This window comes from Falco biarmicus, chromosome 5, assembly GCF_023638135.1.
Source record: "Falco biarmicus isolate bFalBia1 chromosome 5, bFalBia1.pri, whole genome shotgun sequence".
Taxonomy (NCBI): domain Eukaryota; kingdom Metazoa; phylum Chordata; class Aves; order Falconiformes; family Falconidae; genus Falco; species Falco biarmicus.
The window spans coordinates 57,293,645-57,306,233 of record NC_079292.1 but is presented as its reverse complement, the minus strand read 5'-3'; the positions used below and the strand labels follow the sequence as shown (position 1 = coordinate 57,306,233).

The window sequence follows — 12,589 nt, the reverse complement described above, 5'->3', positions numbered from 1 at the left end:
TAAAATGCAAATGTCACGAATGGGCAACACCATGCATTTGCCAAGGTTTAACTGGGCACATGCAAAGTCAGACAAGAGATAACAAACTGCACATAAGAATTACAAAGCTCCAGACAGTGTCTAGCAACTCAGGAAAGGATCTGGATGTCACACAAACCCTGGCTCTGTGAGTAACTGCAGGTTAAAAAAAAGCACACAAAAAAAAATCAGCATGCAGAAGGAAGAAGGGGAGAATAATATGGAAAATATGATAATGCTATTATGTAAATCACTAGCACGGCCTCTCTGGGAATACTGTCTGCAGTTCAAGTAAGCCTTTCTCAGAAAGGGCTGATTAGGGGCATGGCAAACTCACTCACAAAGAGAGATCAAAACGATTGGGGCTGTTTATCTCTGAAAGGAAATGAACAAGAGGAGATTGGCATGGAGCGAGCTGGTCTGCAGCTTCTGGTTTTCTTCTTGTTCAATTCTATCACTGTTATATCTGGTGTCACTGAGAAGTGTATGAAGGGATGTGGCTCTCCTCTGACACACAGTTTGCTCTTTCTCTCCCCCTCTCCCCAGGGGAGGCATGGCACATACAGTTATGTTTTATATTTTGGTAGGATCCGGGGAAGATGAGATGGCTACGGAGGAATAATTATTCCCCAGAGTAGGCATGTAGTAGCAAAGGTGAGAATAGAAAGGGGGGTTTTGCACCTGGACAGAGGGACAGAAGGTCCAGGCTTCAGGAGGCTCCTTCCACTTCCACAGGTAGACCCTGGACAGGCTGCCAGCTACTGCCCTTCCCCAAAACCCTTGAGACTTCCAGACCAGACCCAGGTTCCTTGGAGATAAAGATAAGGAACTGGAATTTGATAAGTTATTCTTTAAAAAAGCATCAGGGTAGTCAGAGGTACCTTCAGATATGCAGCATTAACCCACTGCTCTCTGCCTGCCCTGCAGCACCAAAGAAACCTTCTCTACCCCTGTTACCCTGGGCAGCCAGCACACACAGCTGGTGATGGCCATGCCACCCTGTGGGTGGGTGCTGCCTCGCCGCAGCATGCTGAACTCTCACCTTTCTCACACGGAGCCGAGCCTGAGCTGTTTCATGGCATTTAGGCTCATCAAAGCCAGAACGGCTGAAGGAAGCACCGACTAGTGCTCCAGCTGCTCTGGGCTGCGGGGAGCACACTCGCAGGCACGTGGAGCTGCCGAGGCCCACAGCCCAGCCTGCCTCGCCGCAGCACACGCAGCCCAGGCTGCAAACGAGAGGAACAGGCCTGGTGATGAGGTGGGCTCGGCGCAGGTACCCACCCTGGCCTCGAAGGCAGCGGCAAGCCTAAGGGAGGCCTAAACGGGGAGGGAGGCTCCTGTCTGCCATGGGGACAGCTCAGAACAAGGTGGGAAGGGGCTGCTCCACCCTGGGCTGTCCAGGCACAGCTTGGGTCCCTCCAGGCCGCACTGTGGGGGTCCCACTTACCCCCCGCTCCCCTCAGCTGTTCCCCACAGGCTTTCAGGGTGTCCCCGGCCCCCACCCTCCCCCAGCGTCTTCTCCTCAGCCACCCTTGCTGAGGAAGCCGGCACCCCTGAGGGGCACGGCCTCCTCAAACCAGGCCAGCACCGGACCCAGCCTGCCCGTCCCAGCCCCACCTGGGAGCGAGGGGGGCGGCAGTCCCCCTCCCCGACGGCAGGGGGCAGCCTCTCGGCGCGGGCGGCCGGCGCGCAGAGGCCCCCCCCGCCTCGCCGTACGGCGGCGGGCGCGGCGCCCCGCCGGCAGGGGGAGACAGCGCTGCGCCACCGGCCCCTCTCGGGCGCGCGCCGGCCGGAAGTCCTTTGCCGAAGGAACGGTTTGGGCCCCGGCGAGCGAGCTCTATGATTGGCGGGGCCTGGGTCACGACCCGGAAGCGCATCGGCCATGTTGCCGGGTGACCCCGGGAGCGGTGCCGGGGGGGAGGCGGTGGCGGCATCCGCTGAAGGGAAGCGGTGGCCTTGAGGGTCCCAGAGTGCTTCCCTTTCCCCAGCGCGGTCCTTCCCGGTGAGTGCGATGCGGCCTGTCCCCGCGGGGCTTCCGCGGGCCCGACCCCAGCCTGGGACCCCGGCGGGGAGCGGGTGCTGCGGGCGGCCCCGGGGCGGCCCTCCATGAGAGGGGTCAGGCCACGGGGCCCCCCGGTTCCCCGCAACAGGGCGGGCGGCCGGGCGCCCTTGGGAGAGCCCGTTATCCTCGGTGCGCTGTTGGAGAGGCCGTCCAGCCGCTTCCCGGCCCGCGAAGGACGGCGGCCTGTGGGGCCGAGCATGAAGGGGGAGGCGGTGGCCGGTGCGTCCCTTGGGGAGGGGAAGGCTGACTCAGATTCCGCATTTCGTCACCTTTCTCTAGGTTCTTCCATGCACCTGTCCCCCATGGCAGCGTGGTCCCGGGAGGCTGTCCTGACCCTCTATCGGGCCCTGCTGCGCCAGGGCCGTGGGCTGCGCTACACTGACCGGGATTTCTACCTCGCTTTCATCCGCCGTGAGTTCCGCAAGAACCAGGGGCTGCAGCGGCTAGAGGACAAGGAAAGACAGTTGGAGAAGGGGCAAGCTTTCCTGCAGAACAAACTTGGGGGCCTGGTTTAGAGATCCCCTGTAGCTCATTTTGGCCCCATTTCTCTTTTCTTTCCAAAACCCACTTGCCATCTAAAAGACATGATTAACGTTCCTTGTCTATCACTATCTTGAAGAAGTCTGGAACGTGCTTCTACAGGCACACCAGGAGGACTCTCCTGTTCTCTTTACAAATGCATTAGGTCACAGGTAGGTCATTTACAATGATGTAACCATGTTCTTCATGCTACTATTACAGTTAGCTTTGTGAAGATGTTGGGGTTTTTCTGCCTAGGGGTGAAGAGTGACTGGATTCCTGATTCATCAAAGCAGGAACATTCTTCCTAAGATTGTAGCTTGACCTTAGAAAAACCTAAGGACAGTTTTAAACCACCCAAGTCAGGAAGGCTCTGAACCTTTGAAACTGATTTAGAAAACAGATTTCAAGTCAGGTTGGAAGAGTTTCCTGATGTTTTCATGTAGGTTCACTGAGGATGCATCCGCAGGTACAGCGGTGGCAAAGTGTGTTTTACATGTGTAGTTGGCCAGGGAGGCTCTTTAAATTTAAATATCAAGATCAGGTTAAATGGGAGTTGGAGGAAACAAAAGTACGTACATAAAAAATATTAATGTTCATGTTATACATTACTTCTATGAGAGTCAAACCCACCAGCCTTGAAGGCAGGAATTAATGTCCAGTGAAAGCACGGGAGCTGTTCCCATTGTGGTGTGTTGTGATTTCTACTGTTGATTCTTGGGTGTCTTTGAAGTATCTGGGACTAGCCACTGCCCAGAAATCCTGGAAGTGGATGCTCTGAGACTGCCTTGGCAACTCTTGGGAAGATTCTAATTTATTGCAAACAAGCAGTTGACCATCCCTGGATTGCCTTGTCTGTGAGAAAACTTTCACCCATTAGATTGAGAATAAGACAATAAATTGGCATTAAAAAAATCATGAGAAGCACAAACTAACAGGAAGAAACCTGAATGGTCATAGAGTTTTACATAATACATAGGGGTTTATTGCAAAATATCACTGAAGTAAATCTTTCTTTTTTAAAAAACATTAAGTGATTGCACAATTAAACTTGCTTCAATGATTAGAAGCCTCACATCAAGTTTGGGATGTTTTTCAGGTCACAAACAGAGCTAGAAGCCAAGGAATGCTGTCATTGCAGAACTTGGTCAGCACTGTTCTTGTGTGTCTGTGAATAAGCAGCTTTTCAAGGGAAGATACTTAATGAGGCTGTAGGGTTGGGTGGTCCCTTCCTATAGCTCTGTGCTAAGACTCCAAGAGCTGTGAGTGTGAGATGGAGGAGAATGGAGTGAGCCATTAGGACTGTGTGTTTTGACCCATTTGTTTAATACTGCTGCTCCTTCCAGGTGAGATGGCAGGCACTGGGCAGCGCAAAGGGAAAAAAGATGACAACGGCATTGGCACAGCCATTGACTTTGTACTGTCCAACGCCCGGCTTGTGCTGGGTGTGGGTGGAGCAGCTATGCTGGGCATTGCCACGCTGGCCGTCAAACGGGTGAGCATGTGGGACGGTGGGGTGGGACCTAAGCATGGGGACACTGGAAAGAAGGAGTGGGAAACAAAAAGATGCAGGACGCTGGCACTAGGTTGGGTAGAATGCAAATCTTGGGCCCTTAATGACTCAAACTGTGCCTGGTGATGTTGCTTTAGATGTACGACCGGGCAATCAGTGCTCCCAGCAGCCCCACTCGCTTGAGCCAGTCAGGAAAGAGAAGCTGGGAAGAGCCAAACTGGCTGGGCTCCTCCTCACGCTTACTGACCCAGGACATGAAGACTAGCCTCAGCCGCTCCCTACAGACCCTTCCCACTGATCCTTCAGCTGCAGACACAGGTAAGGAGCAGGGTGATACTCCTGCATTACAGAGTCATCCAGGTCTAAACCCTGTATTCATTTAAAAGAACGTAAGAAAGAAAATACCCTGTCTAGCCCAGGATTTTGATGTTTTTCTTTTAAGCAGGTCTGCCAGTAACTTCAAGAATTAGAATTTAGATTGGGTACTAGTGAGTAATAGTAATCTATTTGCATTCTTCGTTCCTCTCATGACTTCATGGTCTTAAGCTTTATTCTCCCCCAGTCTTTTCTCTTTCAAGCTGAATACTACTTGTGCAATCTTCTCTGCCAAAAAGCCGTTATGTTCCTTTCAAGCTCTTTGTTGCATTTCTTTGGACTGTTCCAGTTTCTGTCTTTTTAACAGGGGAATATTCGAATTGTCAATGTACTAGCAATATATAACAGTATTTCCTATATTATTTCTACCTTTTCCCTAATAATTTCTGTAACACTGTTTGCCTGTTTAGTGCTGCTCATCACTGAGTGAGTCTTCATCAGGCTATAAAAAGTGACCTGCAGTCACCTTTCTGAATGGGATGATAAGTAGTTTAGAGTGCTTCAGTGTCTGGTGGGTGTTTCTCACCGGTTTTACTTTCTATCCCAGTTCTCTCCAGGAGATGTAAAACAAAAGTCAGGATCAAGCTTTTAAGTTGATTTCCAGGTTGTCTACAAGAAAATCATCTTCAGGATGGCAATGGATTTTCTGCTGAAGAAATGTTAAGTAACTAGACAGCTATGTTAAATGGGGTCTAGATCACTTGACTGAAGTCCCCAAAGATGAGGACTGAGGAATAAAATAATTGACAATGGCATCTTGCATTCTTGACTTAATTACCATAAATTAAGATGGAAAAATATTTTTTTTTCATGAGCAGACAATGAAGTCAGGTTCCCTATGGTTTTGTGGGCTATTTCTTTTCCACACAGACCCTCAAATCGGCCCAAAAGACCCCCGTGGGACAAGACACAGCAGCTGCTGAGGTTGGGCGAGATGGGTCTGTGTGCAGCTTGGACAGCCGTTCTGCACATGCTGTGTGACCAAATGTCTGTTGCCAAACAAATGTGCGACAGCTGATTGCTATAATGGCATCGCTGACTTCAGGGTTTCTCCTGCACCTGTTAAATACCACAGCCCTTCCAAAGATCTCTTAGATCTGTAATTCTTCCTTAATTCTCACTGATAACTTCTGAAACTCTTGCTTGGTCCATATTAAGAGAAATCTAAAAGATAGATGGGAAGCACTGACGTTTCTTTAGGAAACCAGTCAGGAAAAAAAGGGGCTTGGAGATGCTGTGCGGGTTAGGCATTGCTTAATAACACAGATGGCAGCATGAAGCATTGCATTGTTGTATTTTTTGTGTCTAAGCGTGTGCTCTCTGTTCTTCAACAATTGAAGGTTTGAAGGAAAATTTCACTGGAGCTATGATTCCCTGAGTTCTGCTGGCCCTGCAACCTGTCAGCTCACCATCCTGATAAGTGTTGATCAGACATCTAACAACTATTCCATTTCCAGGTGGTGTGATCTCTGACCTCATACCCTAGTCAGGACTGGGTTTTGCTGATAACTTGTAGAAATCCATTATATTGTTAAAAACTCAATGAGATCATGATGGTTGTTCAAGAGCGTTTTACCCACTGGTCTGGCATCACGTTGAAATTCACTTGTGAATTGCTAACAGTGCTGAATTTTTGATGAAATTGAACTGAGGTACTGCTCGCATAGCCATTAAAATTACTTCCTTGTACATGATGTTAGTCTTGTTTGGCTAAATTCCAAATCTAGTAACTTGTTTTCATCTGGTTTGATGCTTGCAGGTAGTATCTTTTGAAGTTTCTCAGCACATCCCTTTTGACTGGTACCTGTGTAAAGCGTGCAAAATGTCTGCTGAAAGTTTTTTGAGACCTAGGAGGCTGCACTTCCATGCTGCAGATTTTCTTCTGCAGATCGTTTCACAGTGAAACACTGCAGACGATCAACAGTTTTCCTTCTGTCTTGCAGGCTTTTTTCGACCCACAAAGTCCAAGCCATCTGCCAAGAGGAGTCAAGTGGAGCTGAAAAAATCCCGCCTTCGTCTGTCTCTGCAAGAAAAGCTCTTTGCTTATTATCGGAAGAAGGTCGCTATCCCAGCAGACGAGCAGGCCCGGGCCAAGCAAGCAGCTGTGGACATCTGTGCTGAGCTGCGCAGCTTCCTACGTGCCAAGCTGCCAGACATGCCCCTGCGTGACATGTACCTCAGCGGCAGCCTGTATGATGATCTGCAGGTAATTCCTGGGGCTGCATGGTGGGTGATTATTCAGAAGGCTGACTAGGTAGGGGTATTTCAGGCTTCCCTGTTGGCACTGCTGGCTCAGCACAGCATTCCTCTGTAATAAGGCTCGTAGTGTCACCTTTCCCACCATGAAGGCAGGTGTTGATTTATGCAATACTGTTTGAACAGGCGTGAGTGACCCGGCTGCTCTGGAGTTGCCTGCAAAGCATTTGCTTTTTGCTGGTTTATTTCTTTCGAGTATCTCAGCCCTTCTTTCCTTGCCTCTGTCTCTCCCTTTAGCTGTGTCTTTCCTGCTGTTTCTCCAGTAGACCTGTTTTCTCTCTGTCCCTTCTATTTCCTTCCAAATACATGATATTCCCTTAGGACTCCTGTGTATTGATGTAGGTCTTCCCTACTTTTTTTTTTTTTTTTTTTTTTAATGCATGACAGACCTGGATTGGACAGCAGTCCCTGCTGCATATCTCCCTGATGGCAAGATGCCCATGGCTATAGTGAGTGATTCAGAGGCACGCTTTTTTGTTTGAGTCAGGGCTCTGGAATGGAGTGTTGTGTCCAGTGAAACTTAGATCTAGGGTCTTAATCACATTGGTGAAAAGGAATCTTTAATGACCTTTTCCACACAATGTGGCAGACCGGGTGAGGGCAGTACCTGGTTGTAGCATGGGATAATTAAACAGTGGCAACTTAAGCTTACCTAGAAACTTAATACTCTGCCTCCTTTTTTAAAGTATCATGTGGTGTTGCTGTGCTCTGGGCCAGCTGCATCTCACATCCAAGGAGTGGACTTTGAGCAATAGGACGCAAAATGGTTAATCTATATGCAGTCCATATCAGGTCCTGAAGTATTTAAAGATCTCTAAATAGTACCTACTGTGTAAGCACTAGCTTGGGCTATACCTTGGAGTTATCCTACTGCTGCTGAGAAATAGCCTTTCAGAATATCTTTTGGCAAAGGGAGGCTGTGAATCCAGCGCAGAGAGACAGCTGAATCCTTATTCCAGGTTCCTTTGAACAGAAGGCTATCTAAAGGTGATGGAAAAAAAAAGCATGGAGAGAGAAAGCTTGTTCTTACGGACTTTTCTTTCCTGTGAAAGGTAGTGACAGCTGACCACATCCAGCTCATTGTGCCTCTGATGCTGGAGCAGAACCTGTGGTCGTGCATCCCTGGGGAGGACACCATCATGAACATTCCTGGCTTCTACTTGGTGCGTCGAGAAAACCCAGAGTACTTTCCCCGTGGGAGCAGCTACTGGGACCGCTGTGTGGTGGGAGGTTACCTTTCCCCCAAAGCTGTAGCAGACACATTTGAGAAAGTTGTAGCTGGCTCCATCAATTGGCCAGCAATTGGGACTCTCTTGGATTATGTGATCCGTCCAGCAGCTCCCCCAGCAGATTTGACACTGGAAGTCCAGTATGATCCAGAACGGCATCTTTTTATTGACTTCCTACCATCCCTGACACTGGGTGACATCATCCTTGTGGCCAAACCCCATCGATTGGCCCAAAATGACAATTTGTGGCGATTGAGCCTGCGGCCAGCAGAAACAGCTCGCCTCCGGGCCTTGGACCAGTGTGATTCTGGCTGCCGTTGCTTGTGCCTGAAGATCTTCAAAGCAGTATGCAAGTCAAACCCAGCCCTGGGTCACCTCACTGCCAGCCAGCTCACCAATGTCATCTTGCACCTATCCCAAGAAGAGTCCAATTGGTCTCAGGACATGCTGGCTGATCGCTTTTTACAGGCACTGAAGGGGTTGATCCACTATTTGGAGGCAGGTGTCCTCCCTAGTGCTCTGAACCCCAAGGTGAACTTGTTTTCAGAGCTCACCCCTGAAGAAGTGGATGAGTTGGGCTATACCCTCTACAGCTCTCTGTCAGAGCCAGAGGTCTTGCTGCAGACGTAATGGGGCCTTACCTAGGGAAGCATTGATAGGGTTTAGCCAAGGTGTCCTTTGATTACTGCAAAGTATGTCTCCTCCACCTCTCTCCACACACGCACGCACACACACACACCCCCCACACCTCTCCTCTGTCTCCAGCCCCCCTGTCCCCTTTGGTTCATTATTATTTCCTGCTGTGGAGTTGGTGCTCCCACTGAATTTCTTGGTGCTACCAGTCCATTTCCACCATCTCTGCCCCAACAGGTATCCATTGGCTAGGGAAAAGAGGCTAAAACTGCAGCTCCAAGATCTTTGCATAAATTCTGTTGATGTTTAAGTGTCTACCAAAAAAATAAACCAAACTATGCACTCCTTTCTCCTGTAGTACACTTACTGCAGCAAGTCCATTTTGGTCTGAAGAAGGTGGAACTGGGCTGGTAAATCCAGTGACTATTTTAGCAGACTTGCATTGGGGTCCTTTCCTTTCCTCCAGTCTTCACTTTGCCCCATGTTTCTTTTTCTCTGCTGTACCATACTTACTTTCCTCTTCTAATTTTTCTTTTGTGTCTCTTGGTCCTTTTGACCCAGTTGTGCAGGGCAGACTGACTGAGATGTTTTGGATAGGGTTTTATCTTTGTATTTCTGAGTGGGTGATGATTACACTGGCAGTATTTAGGACTGTAGAGCCTGGAATATGAGAATGCCCATGCCTGTGGTTCCTGCTGCTACAGAGCCTTCTCATCCTTTGCCAGCTGGGTTCAGGGGTAAGAGCTGAGGCTTGTCCAGTCTGCTGCAACAACCTCCAGTATGGGCAGTTCTCACTGAAGGTGTGGTGGGGAGGAAGAAACCTTTGTGGTTTGGCTATTCGATGAGGCCAAAGGAGCAGGACTTGCCATTCCTGCCTAGCCAGATCTGCTGGGTATTGCTGGTGGGAATGGCCTGGGGAATGGAGAACAGTGTGGCTCCTTAGATATCTCTAGCATAGAGGAAGAGAGGTTGAATGTGCAGGAGGGGTGGGAGACGCACATGTGAGCAGGGATCTTTTTTTTTAATTTATTTTTCATCTTTCCCAAAGAGCTTATGGCTGTTCTGGTTTATAGGAGGTGAAAGCAAGACTGCATGCCTCAAAGGGCTTTGTAATAAGCACATGTAAGCCAGATTCTCACCAGCTATAAGTCTGTAAAGGTGATAGGACTGAACTGGTGTCGTCAGCAAGGTTCTGTCCCATATACTGATACTAGGGTACATACGTAGAGCTGGCATTTAGAGATACGTTGGCTTTGCCATCTGCTCTCAATTTGTGTTTTAGTCCCCTCCCCAGTCACCTCAGAACTGAGGCTGTCCATCCCCTTCCTCATTCCCATGCGCTGACTTTCCAGTGCTCCCAGTTTAGAATTACTTGTAGAAAGCTCGTAGGGGCACATCTTTCCATTCTGTCCATTCGGACCTGTTGGTAATGCGGTTCTGCCCACTCCTGTTTATGGCTGCTGTCAGGCTGTTCTCCCTTGGCTGCCCTACCATCTGCTGCTGACTGCAGTATGGGTTTCAGGGGAGCACCTGCTGCGCTGTTGGTACAATCTAAACTAGCCATGTAGACTCTGCGTACTCTGCGTTAAGCCTTCTGGCATCCTGTCTTCAAAAATGGGGAGGGAGGGTGTCCTCCCAAGTCTGGGGCTGGTTTTCGGTCAAAAGACCAGCTATCGTTGCAGAAACGTAGTTGCCTTTTCCCAGCTTTAGCACCTTTTTTTCTCCTTGCTGTCCAGCCTCCCTAGCCAATGGAGAGGCCTACTGCAGCAGCAGAGTTCGGAGGCAGCAGGAATTCCTTTTCTCTTCCCTTAGTCTCAGGACTTCCCCCCACCTTTGACAGAGAAGTCTCAAGGTGAGTTTCAGGAGTGGAACCACCGAGGGGAGTCTTTAGTCCTTGTTTTCTTTTTAGAGGCAGTGTTGGTGAGATGGGGAGGGAGCATCTTTCTTGGACAATCCGTCCATTTTAGCCGGTGTGTCATATAGTATTGCATATACAGTGATAATGCAAAGTTGCATTTTAAATTATTTAATCCTTAGGGTACTGGTATTTTCTAGACTGCCAGATGCGTACTTTGAAATCTTTGTGTGTATATAAAGTCTGTAGTCTATACAAGGTTAACAGAAATTCCGTTTGTATGATTTTGTGTTTTGTAAGTTTTGCAGCAGTGTTGGTCAGCTGTTGATTGCTCTTCACTCTGGTTCCCAGATTTTCCCCCCTCTTCTTTTCTCTGCCCTCCACTGCCTTTCTGATGTCAGCCTTCCTACCCTAGAAGCAGACACATGAGACATGGAGCCTATAGGCTCCTGGGGGAGATTCCCCTTTCTTTTATTTACTTGAAGGTCAACAAAAATATTAAAATACATGGGTTGTCAGGAGTTCCCCATAAGTTCATTTCTTCAGTGTGATCTCTACCCCTCACTTGGTGCTGACTCCAATATCATGCTCTTCACATGGAATTGAGCAGCAACATGGTTTGGAATGATCAAAACTGTAGATACAAAAAAAGGTGAGACATGAACAGGAGGAAGCACTGTCTGAGCTGGCTTGAGAACAGTTGCCACATACATATCTGTATATAGAATTCTTTACATGAATGCTTTTATTTCTTCCTGGCAACCTAATGAATTAATATTTTATGGCCATTTCTTGCTGCTATTGAGCTCAATTTGTGCATCAAATGGAGACTGAAACTGCCTTTTTGCCTTTTCTGTAGACTTTGCTCCACTTTGAATCACTTCCATCATTTCTTCCCATCAGTTTTGCCCTCTGAGGTAGCCACAAGCCCATTCTTGGGAGGCAAATGCTCACTTCCTACAGGCAGCCACCACAGCAGGCAATAGCTGCTGTGGCAGTGGCAGTCTCAGCAAAGGCCAAAGATGTAATGGGTCACAGGAACACTGCAATTAGGAGCGTTTCAAGAGCAGGGTCCTGCGTAAGGGGCAAGAGAGGCAGGGAAACAGAAGAAATAGGGTAAGTATGCAGGAAGCTTACACTAATGTTGTACCTGGCCTGTGGGTCAAACGGACTGTTGCAGAGTTTTTCAAACTGGCACCTTTCAGTATTAAATGCAGTACGTGTGTTGACCTACAGCCCAGAGGGCTGTCTTACCTATAGGTAGGCTCCTTCCTAGTCAAAGCTGTAGCACAGAGCAGAAGGACCTAAAGCCGAATGTGAAAAGGGCAGCTCCCAGCCACCTTCCTGGCAGAGTGGCTCAGAGACAAAGAGATTGTAAGGGGCCCAGAGCGTGCATCTGGCTGCTTGCTGCCTGGGCTCCAAGAATGCCTCTGTGTGTTCTCCTATAGCTTGGCTCACACGAGGTTCCTATGAGATTGTTGTCTTGTTCCCTGTAACCACAGGGCAAGGACCAACTTGCTCAGCTGTGGGGTTTTGCTGCTGCTGAGCTCCATCACTAATCCTTGAAGTCAGATGGATTTCTTTTCCCTGTTTAAAAGCAATTATGGAAATGAGGCTGCTTTCTGCCTCCTGACAAGCTGCCATCAGGGTTCTCACTCTTTGCATGTGGGTACTTGTGGTGAGAAGTGTCGGTCTTCAGGTGACACCCCATCTCTCCCAGGCCTGGAGGATGGGGATTTGCAAAGGGGAAAGTCTAAGTGCATGGTCTGTGACAGAGTGCGTGGAATTCTGAAATAAAATGACTTTCCGTGGTAACCTGGTTGTCTCGGTGTGTTTATAAACAAAGCAGCATGTCTCTGCTTCTGTCTCAGTGTATGACCTTTATGCTGACAGTTCTGTGCCACACCAGATTATACCAGATTCTGCTCAGGGACTGACATGCCCCTTGCTGATTTCACTTGCTTTTCCCTTGTGGCTCTGGGTGCTCAGCACACTGCAACTTGTCTTGAGAGAGCAATCAGCTCAGTACTGCAGTGTGCTGGCTCCTGGCAGCGTTCACACCAGTCACAAGATGATGCGTAATTATGGTGCTGTGCCTCCCATCCTTTCTCTGATTGCCCGCGTGCCCC

The 12,589-nt window shown here is 48.9% G+C and overlaps 2 protein-coding genes across 2 annotated transcripts; both read left to right on the top strand.

Annotated features, from left to right (window-relative positions):
• The first annotated feature begins 2,367 nt into the window (after positions 1-2,367).
• Positions 2,368-2,595, top strand: LOC130149645 (mitochondrial ribosome and complex I assembly factor AltMIEF1). Its single transcript, XM_056339494.1, has one exon. It carries the CDS (start codon positions 2,368-2,370, stop codon positions 2,593-2,595), a length of 228 nt encoding a protein of 75 aa, XP_056195469.1.
• Positions 2,596-2,634: 39 nt separating this feature from the next.
• Positions 2,635-12,275, top strand: MIEF1 (mitochondrial elongation factor 1). The gene is made up of 5 exons (XM_056339487.1): positions 2,635-2,772; positions 3,946-4,094; positions 4,250-4,430; positions 6,431-6,693; positions 7,796-12,275. The coding sequence occupies exons 2-5, from the start codon at positions 3,951-3,953 to the stop codon at positions 8,600-8,602; spliced, it is 1,395 nt and encodes a 464-aa protein (XP_056195462.1). The 5' UTR covers positions 2,635-2,772; positions 3,946-3,950; the 3' UTR covers positions 8,603-12,275.
• The last annotated feature ends 314 nt before the right edge of the window (positions 12,276-12,589 follow it).